At 41.9% G+C, this 22,752-nt stretch overlaps 2 protein-coding genes across 7 annotated transcripts in view; one reads left to right on the forward strand and one right to left on the reverse strand.

The window, feature by feature from the left end:
• Positions 1–4,559, reverse strand: part of SLC7A8 (solute carrier family 7 member 8) — a 56,668-nt gene extending 52,109 nt beyond the window's left edge. The window contains exon 1 of the mRNA XM_059913871.1: positions 3,620–4,559. Coding sequence (XP_059769854.1) covers positions 3,620–3,770 — 151 coding nt within the window. The 5' untranslated portion in view covers positions 3,771–4,559. The remainder of the gene's footprint in view (positions 1–3,619) is intronic.
• Positions 3,661–22,752, forward strand: part of RNF212B (ring finger protein 212B) — a 49,103-nt gene continuing 30,011 nt past the window's right edge. For 3 of the 6 annotated variants that reach the window (XM_059913891.1, XM_059913890.1, XM_059913894.1), the window contains exons 1-2: positions 3,662–4,008; positions 14,284–14,411. The gene's annotated coding sequence lies outside the window, so the exon portion shown is untranslated. Of the gene's footprint in view, positions 4,009–14,283; positions 14,412–22,752 lie in introns of all 6 variants that reach the window. The other 3 variants (XM_059913896.1, XM_059913892.1, XM_059913893.1) reach the window with 3 other exon arrangements.

A 22,752-nucleotide genomic window follows, 5' to 3' on the forward strand; every position in this document is an offset into this window, starting at 1 on the left:
GCTGAGCCAGCGCACCTCAGGCTCCCCCGCAAGGGTTCCTGCAGCTGTACCAGAACGGTACCTTCTTCCACTCCCAGCCGATTGCTCAGTTCTCATTTATACTGGGACACTTCCTCGCCTGGAACGCAACACTAACTGCTTCATCTATAAAAACAAATAAGGACCTCTGCCCAGGATCTAAATGAAAACACCTCTTTTAGGACATGAAAATTAAAAGAGTAGAGAACAATGCTTACAAGCTTGATTCAGGATTCAGACAAGCTCTGGGTTTGAGTCTTCAATACTTTTCAGCTGTGTGACCTTCAACAAGTTGCTTGTCCCTCTGAGCCTCTATTTTCTTATCTGGAGGAAGGGCGAGGAAGTGCCTACCACACGGAATTATAGTGAGGGATAAATAAGACAATGTATGTTTGGTAACTGGACAGCGTCTGGCACATAATAAGTGTTTAATAATGACCGCTATTAACAGTAGCTTTGATGGCATCAATTAATGAATTTTGCTGCTCCTTCATACTCTCCTTAGATTTGGGGGTGACTCCACGTTCATGGAGAGATCTAAGTTCACCTGTTGCCAACAGGTTTCCTTGGCCAAGTATGTGGAGAGCAATAGCCTGGTTAGATTAGGGCACAGGTGATGTTAGAAAATTAAAAACAGGTCAACCTCATTTCCAAGTTGATGAAATTATTCCTGGCTTAAAGATATTCAAGCCAGGTTCCCAAGAGCCCTTCAGATAAATACTTTTTATTACTACCGTCTTCAGATTTTTGTCCAAGGCTCAATTAAATTCAACAGTCATTTGAGTAACTGTTTCATGTCAGGGACCCTGCTGAGCACTAAAGATTCAGAGACGTATATGACACATTTTTTTGCTCAAGGAAATAACAGTTTAGTCATTTTCCATCTACCTGCCAAATCTCCCAGAATTATCTTCTCTACTCCATCTTTCTCCATGTCCTTCAAGATGCTTCTTAATCTAGTTCTGGGTGAGAACTTCTCTCTTTGTGCTTCTCACCATTCACCTAACTTTGTCCTCCTTACACAGCTCAACCATATCATAAATTTTCAATGTTCTCTGTCTAATGCATATAAATCTCATCTCCCCAGTCAGATTATAAATAATTCTAGGGCATGAGTCTTCTATTAGTTCATTCTATGTTCTTATAACACCTGCCATTTTGTTATTCCTACTTTAAACCATCAACGATGATTGTGAGTGAAATTTTATGAGGTTTTATGAAACATAGTTTAACTTATCCCTTTAAGTCAATTGGATATGAGATAGATTTGGGGCAGTTGCTACTTTCCCATACCTCATGACCTGATTCACTTAGGAAATTTCCTTTCTCTTTTTGCCTTCAAATTCTCTTCCTTCCACAGTGTTGACACTGCACACCAGATCACTGAATTCCATGTGAAAAATGCCATTTCTATTTTTGCATTTGGTCTTGAAAAAACTTGAATCACTGTCATCCACTCGGAAACCCCTCTAGAGGACAGGGCAGCTACTCAGCACATTTGTAAATCAACAGCCACACAGGAGGGGAAATGGAAAGGATTTCGTCTCCACATCACCCTAAAGGGGAAATGTGTGTCTCAGCTTAAATGGAGATACAATCGTGACTATTAACTGTACAAGGACTCTTGCACTTTGGAAAAATATCCTGATTTCTCTGAAATCACATATTTGGGATCTCTTTTCACCATAGACTACCAGAGTTATTATTCTGGTTGCTATAATACCAATGGGAGCATTGGGACTATTCTTATTGTGAAGTGCTATCCATGAGGCTGTGGACAAATCAGTAGTAGCATTCACCCAACTAAAACTATACCTCTTATACCTGGACACTCCCATTTCTTCATAGTCTTAGACAAACGTTAAAGAAAGAGACAAAAACAAGCTCAGTATATAGGAGAATATTCTCTACCATTGAATACCTGCACATATGTAGGGGTGGGTAAGCAAGGCTGAGGCAGGAAGGAGGTCTGATTGTGCTTGTGTGTATGTGGGTGTGCGCTCTGTGTATAAAACAGAACCTTCCCAAAGGGGGGAAAATTCTTAATCCTCTCAGTCAAACTGGTGAAAGAGGTAACAGGCTCTGGGCTATTTACAGACCTTAAATTGGCATGTGCTGTACATATTGAGTACTTTGCTGATCTCATTTTTTAGAGCAACTGAAATAAAGGAGAGACAGAAAAGGTAATGAGAGATTCAAATCATGACTATAATTGTTAAAAATAACATTACCTTTCTTAAAACTGTAGATGCCTGGAAAACCTCCCAGAGTCAGAGAATTAGATAAAGTGGGATTCCACTTTGAAAGCAGAGTAGAGATAACATGATGTGTGAAGGCTGGGTGTAGAGGTGAAGAGGACTATCTGAATACTGTACTGATTTTATTTGATTTCAAGGGTGTTTTCCAGTGCCGCCATTGCTCAGGTGCCAAAATGCCTCTGTGCTACCATGAGGACCATGGGGTTATCCAGGTGCTGTGGTCACCAGGACACTACATGCCTTCAAAAGGAAGTCTGCACAGAAATCTATCTGGCCTGACTGTCCCATGCCCCTTTCTCTGGGAAAAAGGTAAAGCCCTCTACCAAAGACAGCAGAAGAAACTCTCACCCTCTGCAGTGAGGACAGTAATGAGCCATTGCCCATCGATCTCTAGGGCCTCTCTGGAAAGAGGAATAGGTGTTGTCTCGAGATGGAGCCATATTTGGGACCCCCTGCCCAGTAGAGTGCAGTTAGGGGGTTGGAGTGGCCTGCACTGGCACTCTCGGGGACACTCAGGCTCCCCCAGTTTCAAAGCCTCCCAGCCGGACTCCCCATTCTAGTTATTCCCATTTCCCTTTGAGAACCTCACAGGGTCTTCCGTGGATGTTAAGAGACATGGATGTTACATGGACTCCATTAAGCAACGAGAGAAACTGCCAACTACACATTTACAGAAAAGCAAAATCTGTCTCTTCTTTTCTTCCATAATATATTTCCTCATCTGTGAAATGGGAATAACAGCCCTATCACATGTACTTTGCCAAGAGAAAGTGCTGCATAAGGTGGAAAAGCTATAGAAAGGCAAAGCATTCTTATACTGCTGTTTGTAGCTATTTTTATTATTACACACCCCCAGGCCCATAGTCTCATATAATGTAAACAATGAAACAGCGACTAAGTATGTCTCAAAAGCCAGTCCACAGCCTGCTAAGGAGATGGCTGCAGGAAAGCTTGTTAAAAATCTAGGTTCCCCAGCCCTACCTTAAGTCAACTTGAATCAGAACCCTCAAGTGTGGAGCCCGGAGACCTATATTTTCAACTAGCTCCCAGGCAACAATGACCATCAGCCAGGTGTGTGCCCCTATTTGCTCCATTCCGTGAACACTGGACAGAACTTCTCAGCCGGGTTTGGAGGAAGAGACGTATGACATACAGCACTTCCTATACCTCTCAAACTTGACCAGTGGGAACAGGTTACAGCACAGGTGAATGACAACTCTTTTCTAAGGGAGCAGGAAGCAGAAATAGTGCTTTATGGGGGTTGGGGGAATGAGGGGTTAAGGTTCTACAAGAGGACCACCAGACGGGGAGGAGTGGTCGGTGGGGAAAGGAATTGGACTCACCTACAATGATACCACAAGCACTGACCAATCCAATCTCTTTCTTCAGGGCCACTCCGCCCCCTCCAGAACCAGTCTCGGGGCTGGCCTCCGGCTCGCTCCCACCTGGGTGGTTCTTTTCAGTGTTGTTTCGGTGCCTGGCTCCTTTTTCCATGTTTCTCAGTAGGATTTCAACCTCCGAAAGGTATCTCTCTTTCTAATGCATATGGGTGTAAATATATTTAGAGAGAAAGCCTTTCAAATGGAGACGTCCTTTTCCGTGATGTGATAAGGACCACTCCTACCCTCTTAAAAAAAAAAAAAAAAAAAAAGACCCAGGCAGATAAAAGAGAAAAATGAAAATATTCCTACTCTGCCTTGACACTTTCTTGTCACTCGTGCTTACAAACAAGGTAAGTGTTGTTGGGGGCGGCAGGGGGGAGACATAGATATTTAAATATAAAAATAGAACTGTACCAGCTACTCCGGCTGGAATTCTCCTGAAAAAGGATGTAGCTCTTCAGAAACCAGGACCTTTCTGCAATGTGTACCAGGCAGTGGCTTATTTCAGATGCTTCAAAGAGGTAGTCCGAATTTCCCTCAGCTCTTCCCCTAAGAAAACAGATTGTCTTTACCTCCCCTTAGCCTTTTCTTTTATGATGAGGATAAAAGTAGTTTTCATTAACTGACAGGAAAAAAGCCAATCTTCCGGTACTCTCTTCTCTCCCAGAAACAACAACTGTGGACCCGACCGGTTTGCTCTAGGTCCTGTTTCCACCTGGCGTGGGTTGCTTTCCCCTCCCCGTCTCCTGCCTTCCGCTTTCTCCAGATGTCCTCTTCGGTCTCGCTTGTTTTCTTGTCCCTGTTTTCCTTCTTCCGATCTCCGTCCTCACGGCACAGACTGCCCCATCTCCCGTGGTTACAGGAGAGTGGCTCTGGCACAAACGAACGTGTTCCCCTTTTAGCGAGGGGTTTTATGTGCTGAGCTAGCTCCGCCCCCACCTCCTCCGTTCCTATCCATCCTCTGTCTCCTCCTTCCTGTTCAATGTAAATAGCAGCACACAGCCCCCAAAGATCACCGAGAAGATGGATTAAAAGATTTCTCTTTGTAATCGATCGGCTCTCTTTTCTCCATCTTTCTCTTTGTAAGTAGTGGAAGTATTAAAAATCCTCCCATGTCGACCGTTCCGGGAGAGTTCATGAGCTGGTATAGCATTACAGGTCTTTCAGCAGATGTGGGCTTTATAAATAAGGCACCGGTTGTGCAGACACTTTAGCACCATCAGAAATACACTGGCGAATGTATTAAAATATTTATGTCTGGAAGATTTGAGGATACAGGAGAGAAGGCTGTAGGGACATTATCTTCAAGTATCTGAAAATAGGAGGAAATTCAGGGTGGGAGAGGGGAATGGAAAGAATTAAGAATAATGGAAAAGAGGTTCATTTAGTATAATTGTGAGCAGCTGTGAAGAGTAGAGTGGAAACAAAATTACTCGGAAGAGGTGGTAGCCTCAGCGTTCACAGCTCTTATTTAGTGTTATCTGAAACGGGGGGGGGGGGGCGGGGGGGAAAGACCCCCCCACTCTGGTCCCAGGAAAGAATGATACAAAATCTGGTGGAATGGGGCCTTTCACAGCTTCTAATATTTTTGCATCTATAAATTATTAGAAAGGCAGACTGGAGAGGGGATGGGGAGTTATAAGCACCTCTCTGATCATGAAGCAGATTGTTGATGTTAAGAGATGACCTATTTCCATACTGATACTGTATCTTGGCTTCTGTGAAGAATTTTACCCAGAAACTACTGCCTTACGTGAGAGCAATGACATCTATTTATAATTGCAAAGTACTCTGAGAAAACCAGCAAGAAGCAATATAGCAGACAACACTGTAAGTCTAAAATGAAATTATTTTGAATCTGTATTACATACATTATGCAAAAGCACTTGATTTTAAAGTGAGTCTAAAAAATAAAGTTCCCCAAGCTGACCACTAAGTACAGAAATTGGCCTCACTTTTTGCAGAATGTTCCAAAAGATTTTGGATTTTAAGGGAAGTAAATAATTCCTTAAAATGGGGATGGTTGAGCTATTGTAGGAAGGGCTTTTCCACATGGGGTAAAGTCCAATCAGCAATCTTTTCCACTTCGCCCCTTGACCACTCAGCAAGTATTAAGAGGTTTCAAAGGTTAGGAGTTCAATGGCTTCTCCTTCTGCAGTTCAAGATATAGCAAATTGAAAGCCTCAGCAAAAAAAAAAAAAAAAAAAAAAGTGGGGGTGGTGATGTAAAAAGAATTTTTAACAAAAAGAACAGACAAAGCAGGGAATATATAGCACAAAACTCCATGGGAGGGGATGAGTCATGGGAAATGAAAAAATTTTGAATTGCTTTTGGCCTTTCCTGACAATATCAGAAAGCATCAACCATCTGGTTTGAAGACTTCTGCTCAAATTTCAACGTCAAGTCATAAAACAAATAATCTTTCTGCTCTCAAACATGAGTTCCTTCAGTAATGTTTCAATTCAAATGGTGCAGATATAATATGAGATAAAACATGAATGTGATGAATTTTAGGTCTCTTGCCAAAACTGGTGCTAACTGATCACAATATGGTAAGCTTTAGCCATCTCAGCGTATGAACTAAGAAGCTAAAGGGGGAGTGGGATCAAATACAACTTTGGGATGCAATGGTATTAAGCACACCCAATTGGAAAGAAAGCGTTTTTGAAATTTAATATTTCTATTTCTTTAGCACTTGGAGTTTATAAGTGGCTTATGATTGTCTATTAATGGTACAATGTAAAAGGTGGAAAAGCAATCTCCCCACCCCACCCCCGAAATAAACAGGACCATTTATTCATATTATAAGGCTCCCTTCAGGTTTGGATCTTTTTGTGAAATAAATCCTAAGTGTGTCAAAATTCCACATGGTTAACATTGAACGCAGGAGAGAAAGAAAAGTCTTCGCGTGATATGTTGGGAAAAATCTATAGAAATAATTAACTGAAGGTTATTAAATTTTTAGCACTGAATTCTTTTTTATTCATAACTCGATTCTACATTTGCCTTTATAATTTTAAATCTGTTGTCTACATTTAAGTAGTACATTATCTACAAACTGTTTTCTGCACAATATCTTGATTTTTTTTTTCCCCTCATTAAATACTTTGGGTAGACAAGGCTGTAGTTTTTCCCTATTTTAAAGATTAGGAAGCTGAAGCTCAGAGAATGTCTTACCTGAGGACAAAGATAAGACACCTTTGGACAAGTGGGATATCAGTGGTTTACACTGAGATCGTCCCAGGACGCTACAGCTACTTGCTGATGCCTCAGCTTCTTCTGAGGGAAACAGAAGACCTTTGATCAGGGCCATGTCCACGCTTCTTGAATTGGTGTCATAACTGTGCTTTTAGAGACCCGCGTTGATGCCACACCTAACATCCGTTCAGTGAGAGCCACAGGTCTTAATCTGCCCCCCACCCCTCCATTTGTCACCCCTTCCCATAGTCCTCAGTTTGGTCAGTTTCCAAGTACTTTAGTACAACTCTGTTTCCAATATCTGAGTCACTGTTTACTGTTGTTTTTCATGCTGAAGATGGGAAGAAATTGATCTTTTTACCCAGGGAAAGGGCGGGTAAGAGGGTCATTTTCTTAGGAGTCTGTACTTAGGAAGAGAAAGGCTGTGTGAGGCTGACATCTACTGCACAAAGAGGGATATGGCATGGGGGCATGCTGCTTGTATGGTAGCTGAACAAAAACGCTGTCACGTTTCAATATTCCCTTTTTGAAACAACAGGTAAGAAGTATCTGTTAATGCAAAGGGGTAGAGTTAACACACAAAGCACATTCACTCCATTCTTGACTTTTGTTTTCCTGCCGCGCCGCACGGCTTGCAGGATCTTAGTTCCCCAGCCAGGGTTCGAACCCAGGCCCCGGCAATGAATGCGCCGAATCCTAACCACTGGACCGCCAGGGAATTCCCCTGATTTTTTTTTTTTTTTTTTTGTGAGTCTGGTTGGTAAGGTCTTGCTCAAATCATAGATCTTAGCACCTCCTCTTTTTTTTTTTTTTTAAAGAAATTCATGTTCTTTTATTTATTTATTTATTTATTTATGACTGTGTTGAGTCTTCGTTTCTGTGCGAGGGCTTTCCCTAGCCGCGGCAAGTGGGGGCCACTCTTCATCGCGGTGCGCGGGCCTCTCACCATCGCGGCCCCTCTTGCTGCGGAGCACAGGCTCCAGATGCGCAGGCTCAGTAATTGTGGCTCACGGGCCCAGTTGCTCCGTGGCATGTGGGATCTTCCCAGACCAGGGCCCGAACCCGTGTCCCCTGCATTGGCAGGCAGATTCTCAACCACTGCGCCACCAGGGAAGCCCCTGATTTTTTTTTTTCTGGACCCAATAGACAAGCACTTTATTCTTGTTCTTTGTAGCACAGCTATAAGGTCTGAGGTCACTAAGAGAAGACCCAAATCTCTTCCGGGAGGGAACTCACAATCCATGCTCCCACTCTACTCTTCTTCTCGCACCTACCTGCCCAGAGTCAGAAGGAAACCCTGATTTCAATTAAAGCCAGCTTTCTTCTTAGAATTCCAACGACCACTGCCTATAGTCAAACAGTGGCTTCCTGAGCTAGTGGTTCTAAGAGACTTTATTTCATTAAAAATGGAAAGCAGATGAAAATTAGTGAGCAAAGAAGAAGGAAGTAAGAAAGAGAAGGCCAAAACAGGTACGAAAAAAAGGAAGATGAAATGAGGAGATGCCCTCAGTTAATAAGCCCTTTTTAGGGTATGCTCTGTTTGCCTTTCGGACATATTCCTAAATTCAAAGGAAGTTGTATCTTCTGGAGTTTATGTAGTCCTGAGAATTTGGGTGGAGCAGACCCTGTTCTGCTATGATGGCCCATTTAGTTCATGCTCTTCTGGAGATAATGATGAATTCTTGCTCTGACACTAGAGACAAAAGTTCCAGCAGATTACTGTTCCGTCTGCTGCACTTGGCCAGATTCCATGGAGGCAGCCCAGCACCAGTGGGAAAGAAGTAAAGATGCATTCCCTGAGGCAGGCTGCACGTCCTTCCCTCCTTCGCTGGGCCCATCTGTCATGGTGACTTGGTATTCTTTTTAAGGATTTAGGTGACTTCAGTTCTGAGTACTTAAATATGGAAACTTCCACCTCCTCATTGGTTTTCACTGAAGATTTGTGTTTACCAAAGATGAGAGCCCCTGTCTTTTTTTTTTTTTTTTAATAAATTTATTTATTTATTTATTTATTTATGGCTGCGGTGGGTTTTCATCGCTGCGCTCAGGCTTTCTCTAGTTGCGGGGAGCAGGGACTACTCTTCGTTGTGGTGTGCGGGCTTCTTATTGCGGTGGCTTCTCTTGTTGCAGAGCACGGGCTCTAGGTGGGTGGGCTTCAGTAGTTGTGGCACGCGGGCTCAGTAGTTGTGGCTTGCAGGCTCTAGAGCACAGGCTCAGTAGTTGTGGTGCATGGGCTTAGCTGCTCTGCGGCATGTGGGATCTTCCCGGACCAGGTCTCGAACCTGTGTCCCCTGCATCGGCAGGCGGATTCTAAACCACTGCGCCACCAGGGAAGTCCTGAGAGTTCCTGTCTTTTAAGATGTGGAAGAGAAGTTCCCTGAGGTCAGAGATTTGTTTTGTTCATTGCTGTAACCCCAGTACCTAAAGTGGTGCCTGGCACTCAATCAATATAATTGAATGGGGCTTCCGTGGTGGCGCAGTGGTTAAGAATCCGCCTGCCAATGCAGGAGACACAGGTTCAAGCCCTGGTCCAGGAAGATTCCACATGCCACGGAGCAATTAAGCCCATGTCCCCAACTACTGAGCCTGCGCTCTAGAGCCCGCGAGCCACAACTACTGAGCCTGCGTGCCACAACTACTGAAGGCCGCATGCCTAGATCCCATGCTCCGCAATGAAGAGTAGCCCCCGCTCCTCGCAACCAGAGAAAAGCCCGCGCACAGCAACAAAGACCCAATGCAACCAAAAATAAAATAAATAATAAAATAAACAAACTAAAAAATATATATAATTGAATGAAAGAATGAATGAATGAATAAATGGTGATGTGCATTAATGCATAATAAATACATAAACTACATAATAACCGATGGACTGATGTGCCGACTAATTGTAGCAAGATGTAGTCCTCAGTGCCTGGAGAGGGCCTGGATTGTGGAAAGAGGGGAAAAACACCATCCAGGGTTTGACTTAAAGATCATTTCTTATAGAGCACAGATCTCAAGCAGGCCCTCAACACTGCCCAGCGATCCTACCACAGTCCTGTAGTCATTGCCTCTTCCACTTATCTCCTCTCTGCAAACCAACACCATCCCCCAAATCCTCACTTTCAATTGACATCCTTGCCTATTGTTTCATGGTGAGAAAATAGAAATAAGCAGAAGAAAACATCCACATCCTCCTACCACTAAATCTGTACATCTTTCCCCACATACTCGACCTCCCCTCCCATAGAAACAGATGTGGTGTCCATGCTCCTGTGTATCTGTGAGAGACATACTGTCTCCTCCAGGAGTTACCTCCAGCTAAGACTGCATGCTTCCCACATGTATCTATCTCCCTGACTTGTGCACTAGATTCCCCGTCCTTTCTTACCTACTCAGGAACTTTGCTCCTGCAATTACTCCTCTCTCTCCTGCATTATCAGTTTTTTACTCTTTCCTGGATTATTCCTATCAGCATGCAAATATGCTGTAATAGCTTCTGTTTAAAAAAACAAAACTAACAGAACCTCCCTTCACTTTACTTCCTTATTCAGCTGCACCCAACTTCTCTGCTCCCCTGTTTTCACTTCTTCAGCTCCATTCATGCTTGAATCCACTAGTCTTAAGCTTTTGTCCCTATCCCCATGATGAAGCCATTCCTGTCAAGGTCACCAATAGCCACCGCAGGGCCCAATCTAGCAAGCGTTTCTCAGTCTTCGGCTTACTGATCTCACAGCAGCCCTGGCTCCTGGGATCCACTCTTCTGGCTTTCCCCTACCTCACTGGCCTCTTAGGCTCCTCAGCTGGATCCTTTTCTCTTCCCAACCTCTCCTCTATCCTCCCTCGCTACCTGGGTGATCTCATCCAGCCCTATGACTTTCGGTGGCATCTACACACTGATATTTCCCAAATTTATAAATCCAGCCCTCATCTCTCCCAGAAATTCTAGAATTAGCTATCTGCCTACATGATGTCTCTGTTGGATGTTTAATAGTTATCTGAAACTTAAAAAGCCCAGTGCCAGCGTGCCCCTCCAAACCTGCTCTTCCTCCAGTATTCCCCACTTGAGTAAATGGCACTCCTCGGTTAGGCCAAATATCTTGGAGTTAACCTTGACTTACCTTTTTCTCTTATCTTTTATTCAGCATTTAGTTTATCAGCCAATCCTGTTAGCTGTTAATTTAAACTTATCTAGAAATGACTCACTTCTTACCATCTTCACTGCTACTACCCTGGTTCATTACCACCTCCTCACCTGCTCTCACCTGGACTCTTCCATTGGGCTCCCTGTTTCGACACCTGTTGTCCTAAAACGTCCTCCTATACATCATTCTCAACAGAGCAACCAGAATAATCCTTTAAAATCATAAATCAAGGACTTTCCTGGTGGTGCAGTGAATAAGACTCTGAGCTCCCATTGCAGAGGGCCTGGGTTCGATCCCTGGTCAGGGAACTAGATCCCACATGCATGCCGTAACTAAGGAGCCCGCCTGCCACAACTAAGGAGCCGGCGAGCCACAGCTAAGACCCAGTGCAATCAAATAAATAAATAAATATTTTTTAAAAATCGTAAATCAGGTCATATCTCTCCCTTGCTCAAAATCCTCCAGTGGCTGTTCATCACACCTAATTAGAATCCAATCTGAAGTCGTCTTTCTCATGGCCTCTGGTGACCACTCCAAAATCATATCTGTATAATCTTCCTTCCACTTAGTCCTCCCAGACTCCTAGGCCTCCTTCCTATTCTTTGAACACTGAGCTCCGCTTCAGGCCTTTACACTAGCTGGAGCTTCTGTGAGGAACACTCTTCCTCTAGACAGTCACGTGCTCTGCTCCCTCGTGTTAGGCTTGTCTCTCATCAAATGTCACCTTGCAGAGGATTTCTCTGATCACCCAATAGAAAATCAGTCTTTATTCCATCACCTGGACCTTATTTTTTGTCATTATTACCTAACATTATTCGTTTGCTTGTTTGTTCCTTATTTGTTTCCTCTGTCAAAATGTAAGCTCCAGATTATTTGATTTTTTGTTTTCTAGATAGGGAAATGATATTATAGTTATAAGTAAAGAATCTTTATCTTTTTTTTTTGGTAGGGTGTCTTATTTATTTATTTATTTGTTTATTTATTTATTTATTTTTGGCTGCATTGGGTCTTCGTTGCTGCGCGTGGGCTTTCTCTAGTTGTGGCGAGCGGGGGCTACTCTTCTTTGCGGTCTTCTCATTGAGGTGGCTTGTCTTGTTGCGGAGCACGGGGTCTAGGTATGTGGGCTCCAGTAGTTGTGGCATGAGGGCTCAGTAGTTGTGGCTCACAGGCTGTAGAGCGCAGGCTCGGTAGTTGTGGAGCACGGGCTTAGTTGCTCCGCGACATGTGGGATCCTCCCGGAACCAGGGATGGAACCCATGTCCCCTGCGTTAGCAGAAGGATTCCTAACCACTGTGCCACCAGGGAAGTCCCTATCTTTTAGATATATATGCCAATATATTTATGGATGAAATAATTTGATGTCTTGGATTTGCTTCAAAATAATATAAGGGGAAGGGATGGAGAGGTAGTTTATCAATGAAAGAAGGCTGTGAGTTGATATTGTTTAAGCTGGGTGATGGGTAGGTAGGAGTCCATTATACTATCTTCTCTAGCTTTGTATATGTTTACATTTTCCCATTAAAAACAAACAAACAGGGGCTTCCCTGGTGGCACAGTGGTTGAGAATCTGCCTGCCAGTTCAGGGGACATGGGCTCGAGCCCTGGTCTGGGAGGATCCCACATGCCGCGGAGCGACTAGGCCCGTGAGCCACAATTGCTGAGCCTGCGCGTCTAGAGCCTGTGCTCCGCAACAAGAGAGGCCGCGATAGTGAGAGGCCCGCGCACCGCGATGAAGAGTGGTCCCCGCTTGCTGCAACTAGAGAAAGCCCTCGCACAGAAACGAAGACCCAACACAGCCAAAAATAAATAAATAAGTAAATAAATAAAAATTAAAACAAAAAACAAACAAACAAACACAATCTTTGCTCGTTTATTTATCATCATCTCCCTAATGTCCAGAGCAGTACTTGACATATAGAAGGAATTCAATAAATACATATTTATTTAATAGTTATTGCACTTTGAATCAGTTAGGAGAGTAAAGGTATATTTTCAAGATAAAAGTTAATCATTTACTGCCAATTGTTGAAATCTAAATTCTAAGTTCCAAAGGAGATTTTATAAAGAGTATTCCCTTCCAGGCTTCACATCCAAGAATGTCTTAATTGTGGGAATGCCAAAAGCTAAACTTAAGAGCAATTTTAAAAAATATAGCTTAACTGGGAGATCAGCTTGGTGCTTTGTGACCGCCTGGAGGGGTGGGATAGGGAGAGTGGGAGGGAAGGAGACTCAAGAGGGAAGAAGATATGGGGACATATGTGTATGTATAACTGATTCACTTTGTTATAAAGCAGAAACTAACACACCATTGTAAAGCAATTATACTCCAATAAAGATGTTTTAAAAATATATATATATAGCTTAATTTCTCACCTCTTTCTCACCAAATCATGATAATTAACTGTCATCTCCTATACTACTAAAATTGTGAAGCAAAGTTGGGAAGAAAATACAAAAATCTAAAAGGCTATAGTGGACTTCCCTGGTGGTACAGTGGTTAAGAATCTGCCTGCCAATGCAGGGGACACGGGTGCGAGCCCTGTTCCAGGAAGATCGCACATGCTGCGGAGCAACTAGAGCCCGTGAAGCACAACTACTGAAGCCTGCGCTCCTAGAGTCCGTGCTCCGCAACAAGAGAAGCCACCGCAATGAGAAGCCCGCGCACCGCAACGAAGACTAGACCCCGCTCGCCACAACAAGAGAAAAGCCCACGTGCAGCAATGAAGACCCAACACAGCCAAAAGAAAAAAATAAAAAATAAAAGGCTATAGTGTGGAGATCACTGATGTAGAACATACAATCTATAGTAAGAGATTGTGGTCTTTTAGGAAATCTTCAATACTACACAATTAATCTGATTAATAGAGAAATAAATTCTAATAGAAATTTGATTACATATACAGGGATGTGCTCAATTAATTTCACTTGCATATTCAGCCAATATTGACCAACTGTTTACTGTGCTAGATACAGGGAATATAATGGTGAACAAAGACCATCTGCCTTCAAGAACCTCAAGGACTGTGATGATTGATTCTAGGTGTCAACTTGACTAGCCACAGGGTACCCAGAGTGAGCATTATTTCTGGGTGTGTCTGTAAGAGTGTTTCTGGATGAGATTAGCATTTGAATTGACAGATCCCTTAAAGTAAATTGCCCTTCCTCACGTGAGTGAGCATAATCAAATCTGTTGAGGGCCTGAATAGGAGAAAAAGCAAAGGAAGGAGGAATTCACCCCTTTTTGCTTCCTATCTGCCTACTGGAGTTGGGACATCTCATCTCACCTTCTCTGCCCCTCAGATTGGGATTTAAACCATTGACTCCCCTGATTCTCTGGCCTTTGGACACGGACTGACTTACACCACCACCTTTCCTGAGCCTCCGGCCTGCAGACAGAAGATCATGGGACTTCCCAGCCTCCGTATTAAGTAAGCCAATTTGTTATAAATAAATCTCTCTCTCTCCCTCCCCCTATATATATATACACATATATCTCCTACTGGTTCTGTTTCTTTGGGGAACCCTGACTAATACAAGAACCTTAGATGCCAACACTTTAGATCTTTCTCTTTCCTCCTAAAGTCCAGGTGCAGCTTAGTTTCCTATGAGACAGGAGGGAAGAAGGCAGGACACAACCTTTAAAAGAATGACATAGCCCTTGAGGATACGACGAAAACTGGTTAGAACCTACTAGGCCCAAGATGGCGGAAGATTCAAATTCCAGTAGACCTTGAGCCTCATTGTATGCTCATTGTAATATATTAGCATATGCTAAATGATAGCCACCCACCAGCGCCATGACGACAGTTCGGAGGTTGACCATTTTAGGCCAAAAAGCGGGCGGTGGCCCAATTCCTGGAAACTGCTGCCCCTTCTCCAAAACAGTTAGAATATTCCTCCCACTTAGTATAGGAAATTACCCAGCCCATAAAAACTAACCACCCCTGCAGCCCAGGGCCACTCTCGCCTTCTGAGACGGACAGCATTCTGCCTATGGAACGTGTATTCCTCTCTAAATAAACCTGCTTTCACTTTACTGTGGCTCGCTCTTGAATTTTTCCTCTGCAAAGCCAGGACCCTCACTTGGTGGCCCATTCCAGGGACTCACCTGAGACCTGGGACCTGACCAGCCTCTCACGCCCCATTTTCCTGCAACATCTTGACTCCCCAACAAAGGATCACTGGACATTTGAGGAAAGCTCCAGCATGACAATAACGAACATAGGTGATGCAAGAAGCAGAAGAAAACTTCCCAAAAATTACAACTACTATACTCAGAAAGGGGAATTAGAGTGAGAAGATAGGACCCAGTTCTGAGGCCAAGTAATAGCCCCATTAGGTCATGCCAGTTACTGGGTTCAAAACCAAACTCCTCTCAGTTCCCCAGACAAAACCAAACTCCTGTGTTCCTCATTTTGTCATGGCCATAGTATCACGTTATCATAGCATCATGATCTCAATCACCCAGGCCTGAGACCTTCATCTTTTTCCCTCCCTCTCCCTTTTTAGCCCCATATCCAACTGGTCACCAAATCCTGTTGGTTCTGCCTCTGAAATTGTCTCACAGCTGTCTTACTATCCCATAGTTGCTGCCCTATTCCAGAACTATTCATCCAGTCCCATTGCAATAACCTACCACTTAATCCCCCATCTGTGACCTTCCATCCCTTCATTCTGTCCCCAGAGTTATGTTTCATAAAACATGGGGTTGATTATGTTTCTATCCTGCTTAAAAGCCTCTGATGGTTCTCTGTTGTATAAAGCAGTGGTCCCTAAGGCTGGCTGAGTGAGCATCAAAAATCACCCAAGGAGCTTTTAAAATTAAAAAATATACTGGCCACAGGGAAGTGTTCAGGTAGACCTTCTCCTATGGTACCCTCTGGTGGCAACTCCATGCAATGGCTGACTTTCATTTTACCCACAAAGTTCCCTCTGAGGTTCTAATTAAGATGGATCTGCCTATTGGTTGAGGGAACCACTAGCTTAACAAATAAAGTCTAAACTCTTGGATGGAGGCATCAATCCATCTCTCTAGCTTTTCCCCCGTAATATCTTCTTATCCTCATCATCCTTTTGGTGTCCCATTCACTCTTCCCGTTAGCCACACTGGACCAGACTGTACTTTCCCATACTAATGTGTTTACTGATGCTTTTCCCCTGACTGGAATGCCCCTCCTCTCCACCTGCAGGATAAAACTTTCCCATTTTTTAAGGCTCATTCAAATGCCTGTTCCTCTAGGAAACCTGCCTAAATTGACCTTATCTCTCTTTTTTCCTGTGTTCTCATAGCATTCCCTACTTCCTCAGGGAAGCCTTCCCAAACTGTATGCTCCCATAGTTACCGGTGTTTTGTCTTATATGACAGTACTTAATAGTTATATACCTATTATTGAGATTAAAGAAAATGTCTTCCTCTCCTACTATACTGGAAGTGACTTGAAGGCAAGAGCCATATCTGTTACCATGTACAGAGGGTACATAATATAGATGCTCAATAACATTTGTTGACTGGGTTAATTAATGGTTTTGAAATGATCACATATTCTGTTTTGTAGTGTGTGTAATTATATCTATATATATTTGGATTCCTTATTCAGCCATAGGCTTTTTGAAGAGACAGATAAAATTTCTTATGTCTCTGTACCACACCCCTATCCCCACCTAGATCTGTGCCTGGGATAGAGTGGAAGCTTAGATAAAATTGCCCCATGAATATCCCCGGAGAATGCAGATTCCAAGAGAGCCATGACTTTGTCTTCTCCCTTGCCATATGCCCAGGGGCTAGAATAGTGCTTGGTCCCTGGCATTTGCTTAGGAAATATTTGTTGGCTGAATGATTATAATTACCAGATGGATCCTTCTCCCATAGTTCCTGGTGGTACTAACCACTAATCTTCATTTTATTCCTAAATTTCTCTTCTCCCATTGAGATGTATTTCCTGTTTGAGTGTGCTAAAGTGTCTTGAAGCAAGGTAAAATTCTCCCTGATAATTTCCTTGCCTATTCCATTGTTCGTCAAATATTTACTGAGCACCTACCACATATCAGACACTGTGGAAGGACTGGTAAGCCCAAAGTAAAAATATAGACCCAGTCTGGTTAAAGAGGGAAGTGAACACAATGGGACGAGGGTCATGATAGTGACATGCAAAGGCTGCTCTGGGAGCACCCCTCAGTGGGCAGGCCAGAATAGGCATCTGGAGAAAGTGATCTCTGAGCTGAGTCTGGAAGGAAGAATAGAAGTTAACCTGGAGAATATGCCAAGCAAAGGAAAGAGCTTGCCCAAAAGGCACATCGGTAGGAGAGTGTGATTTAAATGCAGTGTGACTAGGACTTCCCTGGTGGCGCAGCAGTTAAGAATCCACCTACCAATGCAGGGGACACAGGTTCGAACCCTGGTCTGGGAAGATCCCACATGCCACGGAGCAACTAAGCCCGTGCGTCACAACTACTGAGCCTGTGCTCTAGAGCCCACGAGCCACAACTACTGAGCCCACGTGCCACAACTACTGAAGCCCGCGTGCCTAGAGCCCGTGCTCCTCAACAAGAGAAGCCACCACAATGAAAAGCCCGTGCACCTCAACAAAGAGTAGCCCCCACTTGCCTGCGTGCAGCAACGAAGACCGAACACAGCCAAAAATATAAATAAATAAATTAATTAATTAATTAAAATAAATAAATAAATTCCGTGTGACTGAAGTGCACCGTGCTCTTGATCAAACATTGAGAGATGCAAAAAAAAAAAAAAAAAAAAATGCAGATCATGAAGAGCTTTAGTGCCATACTCAGTAAACTGTCTTGAAAGTGTTGGGCAGTTTTAAGCAGAACAGTGATTGGGTCTGGCAGCTTGGTAGGATGGAATGGACTGGGCAAATCTATAGGCAGAGGGCAGTTAGGAGGTGATTAGAGTAATCAAAATAAGGAATAAAGAGAAACAAAGCAAGAGTGATGAAAATAGAAAGATGATGGATTCAAGGTATATTTATAAAATATATACTCAATGAACACTTGCATGTCTAGAAAATTACTTACAGAAATAATTGCATGGGTGCTTAAAGATAAATGAATATGAAGATGTTTATTATATCATGTTTCAGCAATAATTAAAAATTGGGAACACTGTATGTCCATCAATATGAGGTTAATTAAATTATTACTAATCAAAGCATGCAAACTTTAAAAAGAATGATGTAGAAACTGGGTCATTTGTAGAGATGTGGCTGGACCTAGAGTCTGTCATACAAAGTGAAGTAAGCCAGAAAGAGAAAAAACAAATATTGTATATTAATGCATATATGTGGAATCTAGAAAAATGGTACAGATGAACCTATTTGCAGGGTAGGATTAGAGACACAGGTGTAGAGAATGGATGGGTGGACACGGGAAGAGGGGGAGGGTGGGATGAAATGGGAGATTAGGATTGACATATATACACTACTATGCGTAAAATAGATAGCTATCGGGAACATGCTATCAAGCACAGGAAGCTCAGCTCCGTGTTCTGTGACGACCTAGATGGGTGGGATGGGGGGTGGGAGGGAGGTCCAAGAGGGAGGGGATATAGGTATACATATAGCTGATTCACTTCATTGTACAGCAGAAACTAACACAACATTGTAAAGCACTTATACTCCAATAAAAACAATAAAAAGAAGGATGTGTAAAAATAAAAATATTAATGGAAAACAAATTGTAAATTGATCTTATGTGTATAATATCACATTTCTGTTTAAATGTGTATAACATATGTGTATTGTGTATTGGTATATGCATTGAAAGAAATTCTGGAAGGATTTACATAAAGGCTGTCAACCATGCTTGTCTTTGGGGAATAGGGTCAGGGGTAATGGGTTTTTATTTTCCAATTTATAAACTTGTGTTTTCATTTTTTTCAAAACTAAATGCAACATGTGAGCCTGGATAGAAAAAAACATTTCTCCTCTTTCTATAAAGGACATTTGTGGAAGAATTGGTGAAATTTGAATAAGGTTTCTAGATTAGATAATAGTACCATATCAATGTTAATTCTTTGATTTTGATAATGGTACTGACTTTATGGGAGAGAATGTCCTTGTTTATGGGAAATTCGCAGTGAAATATTTAGGAGTAATGGGGCCTTATGTCTGCAACGGATTCTCAAACGGAACAGAAAAAATAATAGAATAACAAAGCAAATGTGGTAAAATGTTAACATTTGGGGAGTCTGGATTAAAGTAAACAGGAATTCTTCTATATTTTCACTTTTTTGTAAGTCTGAAATTATATATATATATATATATATATTTATTTATTTATTTATTTATTTATTTATTTATTTATTTATTTATTTAATTTTTGGCTGCACGCAGGCTTTCTCTGGTTGCGACGAGTGGGGGCTACTCTTCTTTGCGGCGTGCGGGCTTCTCATTACACTGGCTTCTCTTGTTGTGGAGCACGGCTCTAGGTGTGCTGGCTTTAGTAGTTGTGGCACAGGGGCTTACTTGCTCCGCAGCATGTGGGATCTTCCCTGACCAGGGATGGGACCCATGTCCCCGGCATTCGCAGGTGGATTCTTAACCACTGTGCCACCAGGGAAGCCCCTGAAATTATAAAATTAAATGTTTTTTAGAAAAGTATAGAACAGAATATAAAGTATGCTATAATTTGTGTGTGGAGGAAAATGGAATCTATGTATGCATATATTTGTAAATATATAAATGATCTGTGGAAAGATATACACAAGAGCTATCACTTTTTTTTTTTGGCTGCGCTCCGTGGCTTGAAGGATCTTATTTCCCTGACTAGGGATCGAACTCAGGCAGTGAAAGCGCGTCCTAACCACTGGACTGCCAGGGAATTCCCTTGCAGCATATTTTAAAGAAAATTCCAGACATTCTATCCAACATATCTCAACAAGCATCTCTTAAAAATACGGACATTTTCTTACATAACTACAAGGTCATTATCACACCTAAAAATTAAGGATAATTCTTTGATATCAAATTTTTAAAAAAACTGCTTAACATGTATACTGGGGTTGATCAAATAAGTAAATGTATAATGGGTGTTGGGAGCTAGGGTTTTCACTGTCAGAAAGAGAAGAGGGGGAGAAAGCAAGAAGGAAGACTGGAATGAACCCTGTGGTACTGGAAATAGATTTGGAGACATCAGCATGAACTCATGTTTAGCTTAATATATGTACAGATAAAGAGACAGAAACAATGAGAGAAAGTGTGTATCCACAAGTTAGTATACGTACATATATTACCTAGTTCTGTCCACTGAGAGGGCCTAGAAACAATGACATCTCCATAGTGATGAGAACACCTTTTGTCCAAATTTTGGTTTCAAAATACCATTCTCCAATAAAGGCAACCAAAGATCCTTGGAGAAATGTCTAATTTTAGAGCTGGGGCAAGGAAAATACAAAATAAGTCTGGAGCATCTTGTAGTACCAAAAAGGAAGTGTTTAAAATTTTAAAAGGTTGTAGGAGTCCACCTGAAAGAGTTCCCCAATGGCCAAATGGAATAATTTGAGCAACCAAATAAATAGTGTAGTATTAGATTATAATCCAAAGTATAAAATAAATGTACATGAGTCCATACTGAGACACATAAATGACTGAATACATAACTAACTGGTGGAGTAGAAGCAAACCTTTACAGAAGAATTCCAAGTAATGTATGGAGATACTCTTCCTTATAAGAGGTGGTACTTAGGGCTTCCCTGGTGGCGCAGTGGTTAAGAATCTGCCTTCCAATGCAGGGGACACGGGTTCGAGCCCTGGTCCGGGAAGATCCCACATGCCGCGGAGCAACTAAGCTTATGCACCACAGCTACTCAGCCTGTGTTCTGGAGCCCGCGAGCCACAACTACTGAGCCCGTGTACCACAACTACTGAAGCCCACATGCCTAGAGCCCATGCTCCACAACAAGAGAAGCCACTGCAGTGAGAAGCCTGTGCACCACAACAAAGAGTAGCCCCCGCTCACCGCAACCAGAGAAAAACCTGCGTGCAGCAATGAAGACCCAACGCAGCCAAAAATAAAAAATAAATAAAATAAAAATATTAAAAAAAAAAAAAGAGGTGGTACTTAAACACTTCTTCCTAGTTTTGAGGCTGGGCTGGACTTGCAGTCTTGCTTCCAAAGAATATAGAAAGGGAAAACATTAACTTTAAAGTGGGGCAACCTGGAAAACCCTACCTTAACCAAGTAGTATTCATTTTTAAATTATGTCATCACAATGTTGTACAACCATCACCTCTAGTTCCATAATTTTTCATCACCTCAAACAGAAATTCTGTACCTATTAAGCAACAACTCCCATTCTCTCCTTCTCTCAGCCTCTGTTAACCTCTAATCTATTTTCTGTCTCTATGAATTTGACTATTCCAGATATTTCACATAAATGGAATCATACAATATTTGTCCTTTTGTGTCTGGCTTATTTCATTTACCATTATGTTTCCAAGGTTCATTAATTGTGTGGTGTGTATCAGAACTTCATTCTTCTTTATTGCTGAAAAATATCCCATTGTATGTATATACCACATTGTTTATCCATTTATCTATTGATGAACACTTGGGTTGTTTCCTTCTTTTGGATATCATGAATAATGCTGCATCAATATTGTGAACGTTGATGTACAAGTGCCTGTTTAAATCCTTGTTCTCAATACTTTTGGGTATGTACCTAGGAATGGAATTGCTAGGTCATATGGTAGGGTAGTTCTATGTTTAACTTTTTGAGGAACCACCAAACTGTCTTCCACAGCAAAGGCACCATTGTACAGTATACAAGGGTTCCAATTTCTCTGCATCCTCCCCAACACTGTGGCTTTCTTTAAAAAAAAATTATAGCCATCCTTATAGGTGTGAAATGGTAACTCACTGTGGTTTTGATTTGCATTTCCTTCATGAGTAATGATATTGAGCATCCTTTCATGTGTCTATTGGTCATCTGTCTTTGTAGAAATGTCTAATCAAGTCCTTTGCCCATTTTTTAACTGAGTTGTTTGTCTCTTTATTGTTAAGTTGTAGGAGATATATGATTTGCAAATATTTTCTCTCATTCTGTGTGTTGTCATTTTGCTCTCTTGATAGTGTCTTTTGATACACAAAAGTTTTTAATATTAATGAAGTCCTATGTGCCTACTTTTTCTTTTATTGTCTGTGCTTTTGTCATAGTTAGGAACCATGGCCAAATTCAAGGTCATTAAGACTTGCCCCTATATTTTCTTCTAAGAATTTTATGTTTTTTGCTGTTACATTTAGATATTTGATCCATTTTTAGTTAATTTTTGTATATAGTGTAAGGTAAGGTTCCAGCTTTATTCTTTTTCACATGGATATCCAGTTTTCCCTGCACAGTTTGTTGAAGAGATTATTCTTCTCCCCATTGAAGGGTCTTGGCATCCTTGTTGAATATCAATTGACCATAGATGTGAGAGTTTATTTCTGGATTCTTAATTCTACTCCATTGGTCTATATGTCTATCCTTATGCCAGCACAGCACTGTTTTGATAATGGTAACTTTGTATAGTAAGTTTTAAATTTGGGAATTGTGAGTCCTCCAACTTTATTCTTCTTTTTCAAGATTGTTTTTGCTATTCTGGATCCCTTGAAATTCCATATGAATTTTAGGACGAGTTTTTCAATTTCTGCAAAAAACACCATTGGGATTTTGATAGGGATTGCATTGAATCTGTATATCACTTTGGGTAATATTATCAACAATATTAAGTAGTTTTCTATGTACAAGTCTTGCATCTCCTTGGTTAAATTTAT

This window comes from Balaenoptera ricei, chromosome 2 (genome assembly GCF_028023285.1).
Source record: "Balaenoptera ricei isolate mBalRic1 chromosome 2, mBalRic1.hap2, whole genome shotgun sequence".
NCBI lineage: Eukaryota > Metazoa > Chordata > Mammalia > Artiodactyla > Balaenopteridae > Balaenoptera > Balaenoptera ricei.